The following is a 17370-nucleotide window of genomic DNA, read 5'->3' as shown; positions in this document are numbered from 1 at the left end:
ACCATCTTCCAATAAAGTTTTATAATATTCTTCATAAAGATCTGATCTTAGGCATATTACATTTTCCCCTCTACTCATTTAAAAGTTTACACTCTATTATTTATTGCTCTTGAAATTTTAACGTGCATGCTCAAAGTCTAAAACTAATATGTTAAACACCCCTCTGAAACAATGCAAGAACTTTAGAATTTTCTGTGGTCTTTCCCTCCCAGTCTCACTTCGTTCTGCCCTTTGAGGCCTGAATTCACAGGATCAGTGTCACCAGCACCATTGCCTCACACAGTTTTTGTTTAGATTTGCCTGTGTGTTTGCCACTCCCTTTGTCCATCCTTGTGTCCCCACTTCCTTCTGAGCTCATCTTCCTCCTTCCTAAAACATAGCCCTTTGAAGCTCCTGCAGTGAAGGTCTGTTGGTGGTTAGCTCCTGGCTCTCCTGGTGCCCAGATGAAGACCCCAGAGGATCTTCCATCCATTATATGTTACACATGTTACAGAGGATCCATCATGTGAAGGAGCTGAGATGGAGAAGCAAGAGCCACGGGCCAATTAGACAGCCAGGCTGGGCTGGAGGGCTGCACGGGGAAGCACTCCTGCTTCTGGAAGGGCCAAAGGGAGACCCCGGTGCCTCTCTGGAGCGGTCCTCAGCATAGAGAGTGTAGGAGTGAAAAGACTTTGCCTGTACACTGTCTCTACCAAGACCACACAGGCGGAGGCCCCCGGAACTAGCACTAGAGCTGCACAGAGCTAGAGGTCCCCAGGCCGCCCACGGCTTCGGGCGCCTGCCGACTCCGCTCCTCCTCCCCGCCCCCACCTGCAGCAGCTGCCACCTTCAGCCATTCGCCGTTGGGGGACACTGCCGTGGGGGTGTTCCTCCACTTCCAGCCCCTTAAGCCCTGCGTTTTGCCCCAGGTGAATAGGCTATGAGATGAAAAGCTGTACAATTGTGGCTTTTGACTGGGTCGGGTGTCCTGTTTTGTTTGTTTACTTTTTATTATGGAAATTTTCACACACAAATCAAGTAGGGGAAACAACAATGAATCCCCATTTATTACCTTTCACCCACCTCGTCCAATTATCAGCACTTGGCCAGTCTTGCCTCCCCCATGCCCCCCACCTACTTCCTCTACACCCAGGTCATTTTGAAGCACATGCCAGATGTCATATCATTTCATTGGTATATATCTCAGATATATTTGTATATCTGAAATATGTAAAGGTACATTTATATCAGACTTATTAATACCTGAAATATTTATACATATTTCTAAGATATAAGGAATTTTTAAAAAGAAAGATGACTAAGGAAGCACCCAAAGTGTCCATCAGTAAATGAGTAGATAAAGGAGATGTGCAGCATGCAGAGAATGGAATATTATTCAGCCATAAAAAAGAAAGAAATCCTGCCATTTGTGACAACATGGATGGACCTAGATGGTATCATGCTGAGTGAAATAAGCCAGGCAGAGAAGGACAAATATCATATGATTTCACTTATTTGTGGACTCTAAAAACAAAACAAAACAAATGAACAAAGTAGCAGTGGACTCATAGGTACTGAGAAGTGACTGGTGGTTACACTGGGGGAGGGGTTGGGCTGGGTGGGTGGTGAGGGTGAGGGGATAAAGGGGCACAAAAATCTCAATCATAATATAAATTGGTCATGGGGATGGTAAGGCAGCATGGAAAATATAGTTCATGGTTCTATAGCATCTTCTTTGTTGACAGATAGTAACTACCCTAGTGGGGGTGAGGGTTTAATAATGTGTGTAACTGTTGAACCACTGTGCTGTATACTTGAAACCAATATAATATTGTATATCACCTATACTTCAATAAAAAGAATAAAAATAAAGAAATAAAGACCACAATGCCATTAGCACATTTAAAGGCATTTTAGCAATTCCACATGTCATCAAATAATCAGTGTTCACATCTCCCTCCCTGATTGCTTATGGCAAAATCAACGGAAACTATTTTCTTGAGAGTATATTAACATGCTTTCAGACAAAAGCACCTTCACTCCTTCAAGAAATACAGGATCATCCCCCATGTCCAGGCTCCATCCGGATGGTTTCCCGTAGCCCCACCTCCTCCAGAATGGTCTTGACTGGAATCAGCCAGCTTACTGCCCCTCCCGATTATACCCACAGCCTCCTTGTGTTCCCATTAATGCCACCAGAATATTCCAGATTGTTTGTTGATGCTGGAGTCACTTCCCAGCTTCTTTTCCTCATCTCCCTTATCCACCCAGCTGAGGTTCTGTTGGTTCTTCCTGCCGTGTGTTTTTCCCAATTATCACACCCCCTGCTCCAGACAGTGCAAATCTGCTCCTGTGAGAAAGAGGGTCCATGAGGGTTTCCAGCAACCTTAATGGGAACCAATGGAAGAAAGGGGTAGAGATGTAGATCGAAGTAGCCTCATCTGTGCACCTGGGCCCAGAGAGTCAGGGAGTGTGAAAGGGGCTGCTGGATCAAGGAATGGGGGAAAGTAGGGCACCCCAAGGTCCCTGACCACAGGTTTCCCGGGCTGTTAATTGGTAATTCATAGGTATCAGAGAAATAGCCTTGGTCACAATCCAGAAGAGTACATGACTCATTCATGCTTGGACCACAATTCCACACCTGGGGGAGAGACAGAGAGGGAGGCAGAGACTGGACAGAAGCCACGAACCATCACCTGTTACAGCCGTTCATTGTTTAAACATATTCTCAGCACTTGCTCTGTGTCAGGCATCTGCTCGGTACTAGGGGTGTAAGAATAAATTTGCCCTTGTGAATTTATAATCAGGGAGGAGGAAGAATGGGGAAACAAACATTAAATAATTCTTCAGTACATGATGACAAGTTATGGCAAGTGTTCTGTGGGAAAGCACAGGCTGTAGGAAGCTGGGGTGGGAGTGGAGGAGGCCAGTCTGGGGCAGGGAATCCAGTGTCAGGGTCACGATCAGCCCTCTGCTGGGCCTCTCCCAAAAGTTCCCCCTCACTCTGGCTCAGAAAGAGAGATTTGTCCTCCCCTGCCCTGGACAGACTGACAGACACTAAAACCCTCTCTTATTCTGGAGCCCTGCATTTTCAACAAGTTCTGGAGTTGTGCTTAAGCCCAACCAGGTCCCTCCCAGCTGTCAAAACCTGGGGCCACCTGAAAAGAGAAATGAATTCTGCCTCCCCCGCCCCAATGCAGGCCCTCATCAGCCCCCCACGCAGACTGCTGCAATGGCCTCAAGTTTTCAGAAAGAGAACAGTTAGAGCTACTCTTCGGACTTGATGAATTGTGTCAATGTCCCCCCACATCCCCCTTTCTATGCTGAAGTCCTGACCCCCAGTAACGAGAATGAGACTATTCGCAGATAAGACCTTTAAAAGGGTAATTATGGTAAAATGAGGCCATATGGTCAGGCCCCAATCCAACAGGTCAGGTCTACTGAGAAGAGATTAGGACGGAGACACACAGACTTCGGGGTGAGCCAAGGAGAGAGGCCTCAGAAGAAAGAACAGAAACCTGCCAACACCTCGATCTTGGGTTTCTAGCCTCCAGAACTGAGAAAAAAAATGTCTGTTGCTTAAGCCACCCAGTCGATGGCTTTTTGCCGTGGCAACCTGACTAAGGCACCTTCCTTCCTCATTCGGAGGTGGGGACTGAGGCCGGAATGGGGCGTCAGGAGGGTGCATGAACGGGGCTGGCCAAGAATGGGGCTGTGAGGCCGGGACCAGGAAGCAGATCTGACTCCCCTCGGCGGGGCCCCACGTCCCTGCCCGGCTGGTTTCTCCACCTTGGCTTCCTCCTCTCCCCTGGGAACGCAGAGCGTTCTTCCTGAGCGCGCCTCCGGTGGAAGTTCCCCACACAAACACCTTCAGCAGTGCGGCTCCACCTACCCAGCAAGATGTGAGCAAACTCCCTGGCTCCTTACCACTAGAGTCCTCTAGGACAGGTCTGGGTGGGGCCCAAAAGTCTGCATTTCCAACAATCTGCCAGGATAGCGCTGGCCAGGACGCTTTCCCCAGGACGGCCCAGGCACTACCCCTCCACCGGAGCCGCCACGCGCTTTTCCCTCAGCACCCCATCCTGGAGCCTTCGCCTCGCCTCACCCTGCCAGGAACTCCCTGCTGCCAAGTCTGCCCCTGTGGTCAGATCCCGGGACCTCCCAACTCAGGCTCAAGTGGACAGGCTGTGCTGCTTTTTAAGAGAAGGCCTTACAAGATTTGAACCAGAACCGGACTGTGTAATCACAAGTCCAATCACACACCTAAGTGGGCAAGTTGCAATGGGAAAGTGCTTGAAAGACCAAAGGAAAGATCCAGAGACGCCATCTAAGACCTGAGGGTTTACTGGGACTTCATGTACAGGAAGTCCAGGAGCGGCCAGCTGGACAAGGTGGTGCACCTCCATCGTGGATGGAAGGGGGGCTGCTTATACGGGGTGAGGGGACAAAGACTACGTGTGTGCCAAAGAGAGCAATTTATGCCTATATTACTTGTTATGCCAGAAGGAATCATTCCTGTGTGACCAGCACCCTAAGGAAGCAAACCTTCAACAAGAGGTCTGCCTTACAATAAGGTGTGTCCGTCCACAAGGCAGGCCTGGGTTGGGCCAGCACCAAGCCATTAAGAGACCACATATTCAGCATACCACCCGCACATGGGGGCCATGTGGACACATGGCTACTTGGGGGCAAAAGGTTACAGGTGGGCGGTGCTTGTCCCCAAGCGGACAGACTCTAATCCAAAGGATTACAGGGGGAGCTTGATAAAACTGCAGGTGTCTGGGCCCAGCCCCAGATACACGCTTCCCTTGGACACGCATGGCTGTAGTCGCTGTATCAATACGCAGATGAACCAAGGGAGTCCCAGAAAGACGAGGTGCCTTGTCCCAGGGCACGCAGCACGCTGGAGCAGAGACTGAGCAGGAGCGCCGGCTCTCCACTGCACCTTGCTGCCTTTCTGAGCCTCATCTTCTCAGGGGCTCTCAGCTCTCCCAGCCCTTTTCTCACCTCCCCCACCCCACTTTCCTGTGACCCCAGCTGGGCCCTGGCATTTCCTGCTGCCTCCCCAGCTGCAGGCTTGTCAGCCCCCACTCCTGAGTGTTGTAATAGCCTTGGGGTTTCAGCTAATGCTGAAATGGCGCCCCGGGGACTATAAAACTTGCAAAAGGGAGAGGAGTGGAGAAAGCAGCAAACGAGGGAAAGAGGTAAAAGCCTTTTGCGGGTAGGGGAAGAGGGATCAGACAGCCACTCACGCTGGGGCGGGGCTTCTCCTGGGACCTGCCCACACGCACCACCACCCCTGCCTCTGATGGGAGGCCAGGGCTCAGATGAGCGCCAGAAACCACAAACCCTTGCTGGCCCCAAAGGAGCCAGCGCCTGACTTCCTTCTGCGACACTCTGTGCTGCAGACCTAGAGGGTCTGGTTACCTAGTGCAAGCTTCCCGCTGCTAGACACAGATTTCTGCTGATACCCAGTTCAGCTGGTGAGGCTAGAGCTGGGCTACAGCACCAGGGGTGGACCACTGCCCTCCCAGGCCTGCTCCAAGTGGCATTAGGACCCTGCCAGGCGCAGGGACACTAACAGCTGGGAGAGCTCCCAGCAGTTAAGATTGGCTGGGTAATGCGAATCAGGCCAGTGGGGGCAGGGCTCCTGGAATCAAGATCTGCAGCCCAGTTGGAGGCACCCCACCCCTCATGTCACCTGGAGAAAAACTGGATCCACTTCCTGACCCCTTCATCCTGCAGCCGCCAGTCTTCCACCCGGTGAGCAGCTGCTCTGATTTGGAACCTTCTAGGTCTCAGAACTCCTCCCTCCCATCTAAGCCCAGACTCCCTCAGTCTTGGGCCTGCTTCCCCAGCACCTGCCCATGGCTCTGGAGGGCCCTCCAAGCTTAGCAAAGTGGCTGACCAGCTAATTCTCACTTGGGTGTGAATGGTTGTTGGGCCCACAGGGTCCTTGCATTTTAAAAGTGGAGGAGCCTGCACACACCCTGCTGTGCCCCTACTGCATGATAGGTGGCTAGGAGGTTCTGGGAGGGAGGGTAGTGTCCTTGCCGGGGACACTGATTACTAGAAAGGGCAGTCTCAGCTCCAGCCAGGAAGGGAGTCAGGTCAGAAGGGAGTGGGGGTCCCTGGCTTCCTCCTTCTGCTCAGTGCCCACACAGATTTTCTGGCTTTCAGGAAGGCTGACCTCCCAGCAGACACCACCCTCCCACCAGTGGCCACTAATTATCATCCTCTACTTGGCCCTCTCCTCCCTGGAGAGCTGCATCAGCTCCATTAATTACAGGCCAGGCTTGGAGCCTGGGAAGCCGGAGGGACTGAAGTGCTGTGCACCCTCTGACAGCCTGGCATCTCCTGCACCTCAGCAGCTGCCCGGGTGCCTGGTAACGGGGTGAAGCCGGGGCCCAGGTTGCTGTGTTCCTTGATTTTCAGGCTTCCAGCAACCACAGGAGGGCTGCGCTGTTGGGTCTCTGCTCTTTCTAGGTGGTTTGGGCTTCTGAAGGCTGCGGAGAGTTGGAGCACACCAGTGAAGGCCAGTCCTCACCAGTGATACAGCCCAATGTGGACCTGCTGCACATTCACACTCATTCTGCAAACACCCAGTCAGAGCCCATGGCTGCCAGGCACCGAGCTCAGAAGGGAAGGACAGGGGCTTGTGCTCCCACCCCCACCCCCACCGCACACACAGCCAGCCGCACACCTCCCTGCGCACCAAGTGGGCCACGCAAGTGAAGTGCTCTAGGGATACAGGGGAGGGAAGGAATAATCCAGGCATCAAAGTGGATGATGCTTGAAGAAGGTGTTAGGATCCTTGAAAGTCAAGTCAGATTTCACAGGGTGGAGGGAGAGCAGAGGAAACAACCCTAAAAAGGCAGGGAATTGTAAGAGTGTGCATTGTGTTTTAGGAATGCCGCACTGCTTCTGTGGGGCAGAGGTGGGCCGTGGTTAGGCATCTCTCCAGGCGTCCACATCTGGGGCCACCGCAGCAGGTCCTAACTTGGCCGTCCTTCTGCCTCCCAGTTCCAGGGCTCTGGCCAATAAACAGTCTCCAGGAAGCCTCAGTACAGACTTCTGGAGGCCAGGCGGCATCCAGTGGACAGCAAGCCTCACTGGGGACACTACTGTGCCCTGGGAGCTGGGGAGAAGAGCTCGGCTGGTGCTCCAAGCGGGTAGTGGAGCTGCACTTGGCTTCCTCGGTGCAATGGGGCTTTGACATGTGAAGGTCTGGGAAAGGGAAGCAGGAAGAAGAAAACATTTCAGAGAAAACTAATTTTTGCCCGTAAGGACATTGTCTGTCTGGCGCAGGAGAGTGAGTTTTTGTCTTCTTTACTCCAAGCCCCCTCCATAGGGGCCCCTAAGCCCTTTCTCCAACCCTGTATGGACGGTTTTCTCCCCTTTATCAGGTGGTTCCTTATGTCACGACAATTTTTGGTGGCCTGCGTGCAGGCAAGATGGTCATGCTGCAAGGAGTGGTCCCCCTAGCTGCACACAGGTAAAGGGGTGCTCCACATGGGTAAGGGGATTTGGAGCTCAGCTCCAGAGGCCTCGAGCTGCGGGTTCTCCCTGCCTTCGTGGTCTCTGAGGGGGTCTCAACCAGCGATGCCCTTGGGGAACCTCACTTCCCACCAGGTTCCAGGTGGACTTCCAGTGTGGCTGCAGCGTGCATCCCCGGCCAGACATCGCCATCCACTTCAACCCTCGCTTCCACACCACCAAGCCGCATGTCATCTGTAACACCCTGCACGCTGGGCGCTGGCAAGCCGAGGCCCGGTGGCCCCGCCTGGCCCTGCAGAGGGGAGCCAGTTTCCTGATCCTCTTTCTCTTTGCAAATGAGGAAATGAAGGTAGGTGGAAGGGATGGGCATCAGGTGTCTAGAACTTTTGTCCTGCTGTGCCCCCCTTCCTTCCAGTGAACTCCCCAAGCCATTGTGTTAAGGGATACTGGGGGGAGGGATGGATTACCAAGAGGACCGAGATGCTGCTGAGCCCAGTTCCCAGCTGCCCTGGTAGCCCTGCTGCAAGAAAGCCTGGCCCTGGAGGGGGCGCCATAGCCACAGTCTCAGCAAGCACAGGGGTGGGCTTGCACTACGCCAGGCACTGTTCCAAGCTTCTAAATACCAGCTCATTGAGAGCCCATGAGGAGGGGACCCTCTTTCTTCCCATCTCCCAGCTGAGGGAGCAAGGGACAGGGACAGGGAACTTGACCTCAAGGCTTTCACTGCTGATGTGAACTCCCTCCAGAGAGATGACAGGACCTTCAGACTTCTCCAGAGGAGAGGGGAGCTGGTGGGAGGCAGCAGTGGCTAGAGGGGCCCGAGGAGTAGGGGTTCACCCAGCCCCCTGAGCCTGCCTCTCCTCAGCTGTGGACGGGGAGGCTGCTGCTGGCAGGCCTGCTGAGAGGCCCAAGGAGGGACAGCGTGGGAAGGTGCCCTGTCAGGGGCGGGGGCGCACTCAGAGGGGCCATCTGTCAGCTCTGCCCCCTCGAGAAGGTCACTTGGGCTCCCCAGGCCTCAGGCCCCTCGTCTGCAGAATGTACCTGTGCCACAGAGTCAGTGTGAAGGTCAGTGAGAACTCCGGTCAGAGTGCTCCCCAAAGCCTGGCCTGTGGGTGTGAATTCGGAGTATCACCTGCTGCTGAACCAGCCTGTCTGTCTCTCCAGGTGAGCGTGAATGGACAACACTTTCTCCACTACCGCTACCGGCTCCCACTGTCACGTGTCAACACCCTGGGCATATTTGGTGACATCTTGGTGAAGGCTGTAGGATTCCTGAACATCAACGTAAGTTCCCTCGGGGTCAAGGACTGGGTGGCGGCAGCCTCTGGCTGCCCCTGAGGCCCGGACCAGCTGGACCCTGCCTGCCGGGGGCAAGCCTGTCACACCAGCTGTAGCCAAGACAGGGTCCATCAAGGTGTCAGATATGAGTGGGTGAGGGAAAGAGAACAAGACCCCAGGAGGGGCCAAGAGCCTGGGGCAGAGGTTGATACTGGGTGGAGGGTCTGGTCACCGCGGAGGAGCAATGGCCAGGAGGTGAATCACTAGGAGGCTTGGAGCAGGGGACCCAAACCCAGCAGCTGGCTGTATCGTTCCCACCTAAGGAGCTCATTAAAATGTGGATTTCTGGGGTCTATCACCAGAAATCCTGGTTCAGTCAGTCTGAGGTGGAACCTAGGAATCAGCATGTTTAAATGCCAGGTTTGAGAACCACTGACAAGGCCTAAGGGGAGAATGAAGAGAATCAAGGCCAAAGCCAGCCTCCGCCCACCTGCCAGGCACAGGCAGGAGCCAAACAAATGGCTCTGAGGGCACACCCCGGTCCCGCATCCTGCTTCTCCCTTTCCTCTTTCCCAACAGCCATTTGTGGAGGGCGGCAGCGAGTATCCGGTTGGACACGTGAGTCTCTTGGGAGTCTGTTCCGCGGCTGTGGTCTCCTGAGCCACTGGTTCTCCCCCCGCCCCCGCTTGACTGCCGGGCGCTGGGCCGCTGCTCATGTTGCAGGGGCCCAGCTGCCCTGCCCCACTGCGGTTGCCGTGGACACAGCTGGCCCTCCCTCAGTCCCTGGCGCCAGGGCCGGCTTGGGCGGACGGACTGGGCAAGGCCCCAGAATTCCTCTGAAAAGGTCCGTCCCAGTATATGAGCTTTCAGTCTCAGCCTCAGAGGCTGGCTGGGAGCAGGGGAGGCCCGTGTACTTCCTAAGGCCACACAGGCCCTCTGTCTAGTTCTTCCCCATCATTCCAGGGCTGGGGTCCATCTGAATTCAGTAGGCCTGCACAGGGACTCCAGTCCTTTACGTATTGTGTCTGAGAGAGACACCCCCCCAGATCCCCAATTTTTAATAATAATATCAAGAGGCCCCCTTTCATTGAGCAAATGCTATGTGGCCTCCATATACCTCTTTCTTTCCTTGACAGCCTTTCCTGCTGACGAGCCCCAGGCTGGTGAGTGACCTCCCTCCTGTTCCTGCGGGAGGTGGAGTCCCTCACCTGCTCCGTCTGGGGTCGGGGGCACCTCCACCTGGTGGGAGATGCCCTCAGCACAGGGTTTCCCCTCCCTTATAGACCTGCAGGTGGAGGGTGGACCGGGAAGCTTCAGGCTGGGGCCCCAGCTTCATTTTCCTTTTCTCCATCTATCCTGCGCACAATTATTTGACACTTTTCTGTGCCAGGCCCTATTCCAGGCTCTAGGATAGAGGCACAAGCCAGCCTCTGCCCCACTGTTACTCACAGGCTGGAGGGGAGGCCATTGCAGGTGGAGGGGCAGCAATGGGGAACATACGGAGGAGACCAAGCTCAGCCTGGAAAGGCCAGGGGAGAGCAGAGTACAGGAGGCCAGGTGTGCAGCAGGTGTTTAATAGGTGAGCAGAGCCAAGTGTCCTCCTGGCTGTGGGCCTCGAAGCAGAGCCTTACCTGCCCCAGGGCTCCCACCCCCTGAGGGTGGCCCACGGCCGCTCCCGGGGACTGTGAGTGGCCTTCTCAGTCACCTTCTGTGTCCTTCAGGAGGTGCCCTGCTCGCGTGTCCTTCGGGGTCTCTGGCCCGGACAGGTCATCGTACTGCGGGGGCTGGTCTTGCCAGAGCCCAAGGAGTAAGTACCCAGATGGGGGAGAGGGAGCAGCCCGTCTGCGCGGCTGGGGCTTTCTCAGCATTATTGGTTTATCTCCTGCACCACCAGGTCATTCCCTTTACAGACGAGGACACAGAGGAGCAGAGGGCAGTAAGCTGCCTGGGCTGCAGGGCCTGGGAGAGTGGGCTGGGATTGGGACCAGGGCCCGGGCTGCCTGCGTGGCCCAGCAGCCCCAGTTCTGGGAGCATCCTCCCTGCCTGTGACCTGCTCCAGCCACAGGCAGCCAGCCTCCCCTCACGGGTCTCAGCTGCAGCCTCAGGAAAGGCTGCGGAAAGACGTAGGCTCAGACCCAGAAAGAGGATTCAACCGCCACAGTGACAGCTCCCCAGTTTAGGAGACACAGCCAGGGGGGCCCAGAGGCAAGGCCTGGTGCACACACTCCCCACGTGGGCGATGCCTAACCTCTCCCACAGGGGGCGCTCCAGCTCCACTTCCCAAACCCGTGGGCGCCAGGCTGGTTAGACAAGGTCTTTCCTTTTTCCTTTCTGTTCTTTCTTTTTTCCTTCCTTCCTTCCCTTCTCTTTTCCTTCTTTCTGGATTGGCATTGGACTTCCTGACCTTTCTGGGCCAGGTGGCCTGGGTTTGACTTCTGCTGAGGACACTACCCACGCAATCGCAAGGCAGTTACTTTTCTTTTCTATGCCTCAGTTAACTTGCCTGTAAAAAGGGATAATAATGGTGCCAGCTTTAAGGGTGGTACAAATGCTTAGAATTGTGCCAGGCCCATAATAAGTGCCCACAAGTGTGGCAGTATCAGAATTCTCTTGGCAGAGGGCCGGGGAGTACAGGGAGCGCCGCATGTTCTCCCTGCCCAATCCCCTTTTGTTGTGCTTTTGTTTTTGAAGTTACCCACTTCACTAAACCCTTGCCCTGCATGCTTGTGGTCAGACCTGCAAATTCTGGGGCAGTCGTGTGGCATGAGCCTGGACCGTGCAGACCTCTAAAGCCAGCGTTACTGGGCTGGAGTCCTGGTTTTGCCTCTTGTAAACTCTATGGACTTGGGCAGGTCACTACCCCTCTCTGAGGCCGAAGTCCTAAGTTTCCCCATCAGAAAAAGAAAGGAGCAAGATAATCCCAATAAGGAAAATGAAAACGTTCCCAGTGATAAACTACCTGCCCCCAACCTTGGAGACATGAGACCAAGTTCATACCCAAGCTCAAAGTCACATGGTTGTTATTAGGGACACAGCAAGTGATCTAAAGGCTCTTTCCCAAGGGACATGAATTCCCATGCCCTTGGAGGCCTAACATCACATAACTAGTGAGGCTCCAGGCTGAAAAGGTGGTGAGTGAACAGAATATTTCCATAAACCTACTTGTCTTGCCAATGGGTTTCGGCCCCGGGCAAGTTCACTATGGATTCAATGAGACCAAAGTAATGACAGTGGAATGTTCTTGGGGCGAAAGGGTTTATACCCAACGTTATTCCAACTGTGGCAGGTCAATCACTAGAATCCTGTCCACTCAGAGCAAGTCTGCGTGCAGCAAGCCCGTCTCTGCCTCTGGGCCTCTCTGCCCCCAAAGCCATCTCAGTCTCTGTCCTTGGCACTGCCACCACTCCAGCCTCTGCTCTCCTGCAGCCGTGTAATCCCTGCAGCTGTGCCACCATGCTACCATGTCACCCAGAGCACTGGGCGGAGCTCTTTATATGGAGTTAATAACAATGTATTGCCCACAAGTGTGCAGTGAGCTAGCCGACCAGGGCCAGGTGAGAATCCTGGCCATAGGAACCTTTACTTTATCCACACCACTCATGCCAGATCTTCTGATTAGTTTTAAAGAGAAACTGGAAGCTATCTTATATATAAACTCTTAATTTTTGAATATGGTATTTAAAGTTGAAGAATATTATGGACCAACCGGAACATTTCTACAGGCCAGTTCAGCTGTGGGCCCCCATCAAGATTCAGCACAGCGCCTGGTGCTTAGTCAGCCTGCAGGAAGAGCGGCTGCTGCGGTGGTTGTTTTCTGAAAGCCACTGTGGCTTGAATCGGACAGAGGGAGAGAGTGTTGGAGGGCATGGGGTTCATTTGCATTAAAAATCTGCCCGTTCCTCTCTAGCCCCTGCCTCAAGCACCGAGGACATGGGCGTCCAGTTACAGCCTCCAAGAGCCTCAGCGGGCATCTGGAGGGAGTTCATTACCCGGCCCAGGGCTGTGCTGGGCTTGGCCGAGGGGACATCGAGGCCTCCAGGAGTTGTCAGGCCAATGGAAGACAAAGCCTTTCCCGGGGAGGGGTCTGCGGAGGGGCTGGGGCTGGAGGCTTCACGCAGTCCGCTGTCCAGGGTCCTTGCCTTCCCAGCTTCTTCCCGGTGGGGTCCCCTGGCAGCTCTTCCCAAGGCTGGAAATGGACTGGGCACCCTCCTGGAACAGACAGGCGGGTCCCTGAGAGGCCCACCCAGGGTGGCCTTTCCTGCTTTGCCCGCTTCTGCACCGCGTCTCCCGCGGCTGTCCGCCGCATCCTGCCAAGGAGGTGGTCAGCCGCAGCCTCAGGCACGGCGTTTCAAGGGTGGCGGAAGCTCCCAAGGCGTGAAACAGAACCTGCCGACGCTTTCGAGGGGCAGGTGCCAGGCAGCCCAGAGACCCCCATCTCCAGAGGCCGGTCTGGAGTCCCACAGCTCTTACTAGTAACAGCAATGGGTTATTTCCATAAATTTTCTGGTCCTCGTCTATTAAATGGGCTGATAAACCTCACACCTCAGGATTTCATGAGGACTCAGGAAAAGCAAACAGTAGCATCTATAAAACACCTATTGTGTGCCCCGTACTTGCTAGATTTCATGTACATTATCTCCTTCTTGCTTTTGATGGCCTTGTGAAGTAGGTATTGTATTATATAATTTTTAAACAACAGGCTGTGATATGCATACTTATTTCATGCTGGGGGCTGTCCTAAGCGCTTTACATGTGTTAACTCATTTAATTCTTCCTTCTCTGGGGAGGCAGGTAGAGTACTATTGTTCTCCCCACATTTCAGATGATGAAACTGAGGCACAGAGACTTGCCCAAGCTTGCAGGACTAGAAAGCAGCAGAGCTGACCTAGGCAACCAGGCTCTAATCTTATGCTATTTGCAGAACACTTAAGACAATACCTAGTACAAAGTTAGCACTCAACAAATGTTAGCTAGAGTAATAGAATTCTCCCCGTTTTGAGGAGAGGAACCTGAGGTTCAGGCATGGTAATTTGCTCTTTATGGTTCTCCAGCCAGTGGGTAGAACCGTGGGCATTCAAGCTCAGGCGTGCCTAAGACTCCACCAGGTGTATCCAGCCCTCTGAGCCCTTAGCCAAATCTTCAGCAGCTCCCACCCAGCCATCCCTCCCCTCAGGGCCCAGCAGCCGCAGCTCAGAGAGGTCAGGGAGACAGGGCCCGGGGCCTCGGACGCTGAGCTTTCTGGGTCCATCTCCGCAGTTTCACTCTGAGCCTGCGGGATGAGGCCGCCCGCATCCCTGTGACTCTCAGGGCTTCCTTCACCGACAGAACTCTGGCCTGGATTTCGCCCTGGGGCCAGAAGAAGCTGATCTTGGCCCCTTTCCTGTTCTACCCCAGGCGATTCTTTGAGGTCAGTCACAGTCAAGTGGGGTGATCTCCCAGCTGGAGGGCAGAGCTGCACACCCAGCAGGGAGACGGGGGCTCCTCCCGGGCCTGGCCCGCCACGTGGGGCTGACCAGCCAGGGCCTGCTGCAGGGAGAGAACACCACGCCACGGCTGTCAACCCTCCCTGTTGCTGCCTGCAGAGTTTTATCTTATTATTTCAGAATAAGTTTACCATTTTGCATTCCTTCCAGCACCGTAATCCATTGGGACTGACCCTGGCATTAGCCTTATTAAAAGCCCCCTAATGATGCAAACACGCAGCCAGGGCTGAGAACCACGCCCTCAGGGGAGGCGTCCTCTATTCCTGATGGTGAAATGGAGGCCCAGGGCTGGGAAGATCCCTGTGAAAGGTCACAGTGGGCTGGTGACAGGCTGGGCACCTAGTCCTATTCTTTTGCACGGCTGGGTGCCCTATGGGGTGTGGTGGGTGTGTCCTTTGTGGGGAGGGCTCCCTATGTGGGGCATCAGCAGGCAGCAGAGGGTGTGCCTGGCAGTCTGCAAAGCTCTCCTGTCCTTTCCCAGGTGCTGCTCCTGTGCCAGGAGGGAGGACTGAAGCTGGCACTCAATGGGCAGGGCCTGGGGGCCACCAGCCTGGACCAGCAGGTCCTGGAGCGGCTGCGGGAGCTCCGGATCAGTGGCAGCGTCCAACTCTACTGCGTCCACTCCTGAGGAGAGATCCAGGGGCACGCTAGGGAAGGAGGGCCAGCCCATAGGATGCCCCACAGATGGCCCAGCTCTCCTCCCCTCATTAAACTGCCACCTCTCACCACCACCCGAGTCTGCGGAGCTTTGGGCCCCAGAGAAGAGAGAAGGCCAGACTGCCAGGGCTCCTCGTGTGACGCCGCGCCCTCCACTAGGAGCCTGGGATCGGGCTCCATCCTCCTTCAGAGCCTAGATAAGGAGGCAGATCTTGTAGCCAAACAAGGACACTCAAGAATACAGTGGCTTAAGGAATTTAGACACTTATTTTATTCTCATCTAACAGTTCTGGAGAAAATGGTCCAGGGTGAAATGCTGAGTTTTAACATATTTGTAGATTTTAGTAACCCCACCACCACAGTCAGAACATGTAACAGCCCCATCACTCCAAGAACACCCTGGTGTTACTCCTTCGTAATCACACCTCCTTGACCCCAGTGACCCAAAAATCTGTTCTCCATTACTACATTTTTGTCTTTTTGAGAATGTCGTAAGTGAAATCGTACAGAATGTGACCTTGTGAAACTGTTTTCTTTTTGCTCAGTATTCTTTTGAGGTTAATCTGAGATGCTGTGTGTATCAGTTACCCATTTCTGTTTATACTCAGTAGCATTCCATTGTACCACAATTTGTTTACCAACTGACCCACTGAGGGAATTTTTGAATTGTTTTGAGTTTTTGGCAATTATGAATAGAGCTACTAAAAACATTGGTATACAAGTCTTTGTATGAACATAACTTCTCATTTCTCTAGGGTAAATACCTAGTACTGGGATTATTGGATCATCTGATAAATGCATGTTTAACTTTGCAAGAAACTGCCAAACTATTTTCCAGAGTTTTATTTTATTATTTCAGAATGGGTTTACCATTTTGCATTCCTTCCAGAGCTGTATGAGATTTCCAACTGTTCTGCATCTCTTTGTACTTACTACTGTCAGTATTATTTTTTTTGTCAGTTACTAGTCACATTTTATTTTGTTATTTGTATCATGGGTACATAAGTGCATATTCCTTATTAAAGCTCCTTTCAGGGTTTTTGTTTTTTTTTTTGAGAGGGCATCTCTCATATTTATTGATCAAATGGTTGTTAACAACAATAAAATTCTGTATAGGGGAGTCAATGCACAGTCATTAATCAACCCCAAGCCTAATTCTCATCAGTCTTCAATCTTCTGAAGCATAACGAACAAGTTCTTACATGGTGAACAAGTTCTTACATGGTGAATAAGTTCTTACATGGTGAACAGTGCAAGGGCAGTCCTATCACAGAAACTTTCAGTTTTGATCACGCATCATGAACTATAAACAATCAAGTCAGATATGATTATTCATTTGATTTGTATACTTGATTTATATGTGAATCCCACATTTCTCCCTTATTATTTTTTTTAAATAAAATGCTGAAGTGGTAGGTAGATGCAAGATAAAGATAAAAAGCATAATTTAGTGCTGTAAGAGGGCAAGTGTAGATGATCAGGTCTGTGCCTATAGACTAAGTATTAATCCAAGCTAGACAAGGGCAACAAAACATCCACGGATGCAGAAGATTTCTCTCAAAACAGTGGGTCAGTTTTTTTTATTTTACCTATCCCCATTGGGGTGGAGGGGTACCTCGTTGTGGTTTTAATCTGTAGTTCCCTGAGGCTGAAGATGGTGAGCATCTTTTCATGCATTAAATTTGCCATCCATGTGTTCTGTCTGGTGCAGCAAATCTTTTCTCCATTTTTTAATTGAGTTGTTTGTTTTCCTGTCATTGACTTTTAAATGTTCTTTATATATGCTGGATAAAAGTCCTTTATCAATATTTATAAATAATTTTTACCAGTCTCAGCTTGTCTTTTCATTCTCTAAACTATTTCATAGACCAAAGCTTTTTCGTCTTGATGAAGTCCAATTCATCAATTTTTTTGGCTGACAGATTGTACTTTTGGTGTCATATCTGAGAAGTCTTTGCCTAAAGAAGTTTTCTTCTGAAAGTTTGACACTTTATAGGTGACATTTAGATCTATGATTCATTTTGAGTTAATTATGATGTGCAGTTTAAGCCAAAAGTTTTTTGTTTGTTTTTTGAGAATTTTTTGCCTATGGATATCCAATTATTCCAATAACAGTTTTTGAAAAGACTAGCTATCCTTCTTTGTTGAAGTGCTTTTACAACGTTGTCAAAAATCAATTGACCGTATTTGTGCAGTCTTATTTTCTGGACTCTCTTTTCTCTTCCATTAATCTATATGTGTATCTCTATGCCAATACCATACTGTCTTGACCTCTGTATTTTTACAATAGATCGTGTAATTCCTCCAATCTTATTTTTCTTTTTCAAAATTATTTTGGCTATCCTTGTTCCTTTGCCTTTTCATATAAATTTTAGAATCAGCTTGTCCATATCTACCAAATATCCTGCAGGGATTTTGATTGCAATTGCACTAAATTTTTAGAAGAACTTGGGAAGAATTTGCTTCTTTATGTGCA

At 52.0% G+C, this 17370-nt stretch overlaps 1 protein-coding gene across 5 annotated transcripts; it reads left to right on the top strand.

Moving 5' to 3' along the window:
* The first annotated feature begins 5234 nt into the window (after positions 1-5234).
* Positions 5235-16588, top strand: LGALS12 (galectin 12). Of its 5 annotated transcripts, none has more exons than XM_036926456.2 (10): positions 5629-5742; positions 6269-6358; positions 7386-7474; positions 7612-7825; positions 8641-8760; positions 9334-9372; positions 9891-9917; positions 10476-10561; positions 14011-14161; positions 14719-16588. In XM_036926456.2, exons 3-10 carry the CDS (start codon positions 7434-7436, stop codon positions 14863-14865), a joined length of 825 nt encoding a protein of 274 aa, XP_036782351.2. In that variant the 5' UTR covers positions 5629-5742; positions 6269-6358; positions 7386-7433; the 3' UTR covers positions 14866-16588. The 5 variants fall into 5 exon arrangements, with proteins under 5 accessions (XP_036782341.2, XP_036782335.2, XP_057362944.1 ...); XM_057506962.1 differs by having other exon boundaries at positions 5657-5742; positions 6160-6358; XM_036926440.2 differs by lacking the exon at positions 6269-6358 and having other exon boundaries at positions 5551-5742.
* Positions 16589-17370: the final 782 nt, after the last annotated feature.

This window comes from Manis pentadactyla, chromosome 9, assembly GCF_030020395.1.
Source record: "Manis pentadactyla isolate mManPen7 chromosome 9, mManPen7.hap1, whole genome shotgun sequence".
Lineage (NCBI taxonomy): Eukaryota > Metazoa > Chordata > Mammalia > Pholidota > Manidae > Manis > Manis pentadactyla.
This window is presented reverse-complemented; position numbering and strand designations above follow the sequence as displayed.

Coding starts and splice junctions, on each gene's coding strand:
- LGALS12 (XM_036926440.2), top strand. CDS start 5,674: ATGTCACCTGGAGAAAAACTGGATCCACTTCCTGACCCCTTCATCCTG. Junction 7,826..8,640: donor TTGCAAATGAGGAAATGAAG/GTAGGTGGAAGG, acceptor CTGTCTCTCCAG/GTGAGCGTGAATGGACAACA. Junction 9,373..9,890: donor GCGAGTATCCGGTTGGACAC/GTGAGTCTCTTG, acceptor TTTCCTTGACAG/CCTTTCCTGCTGACGAGCCC.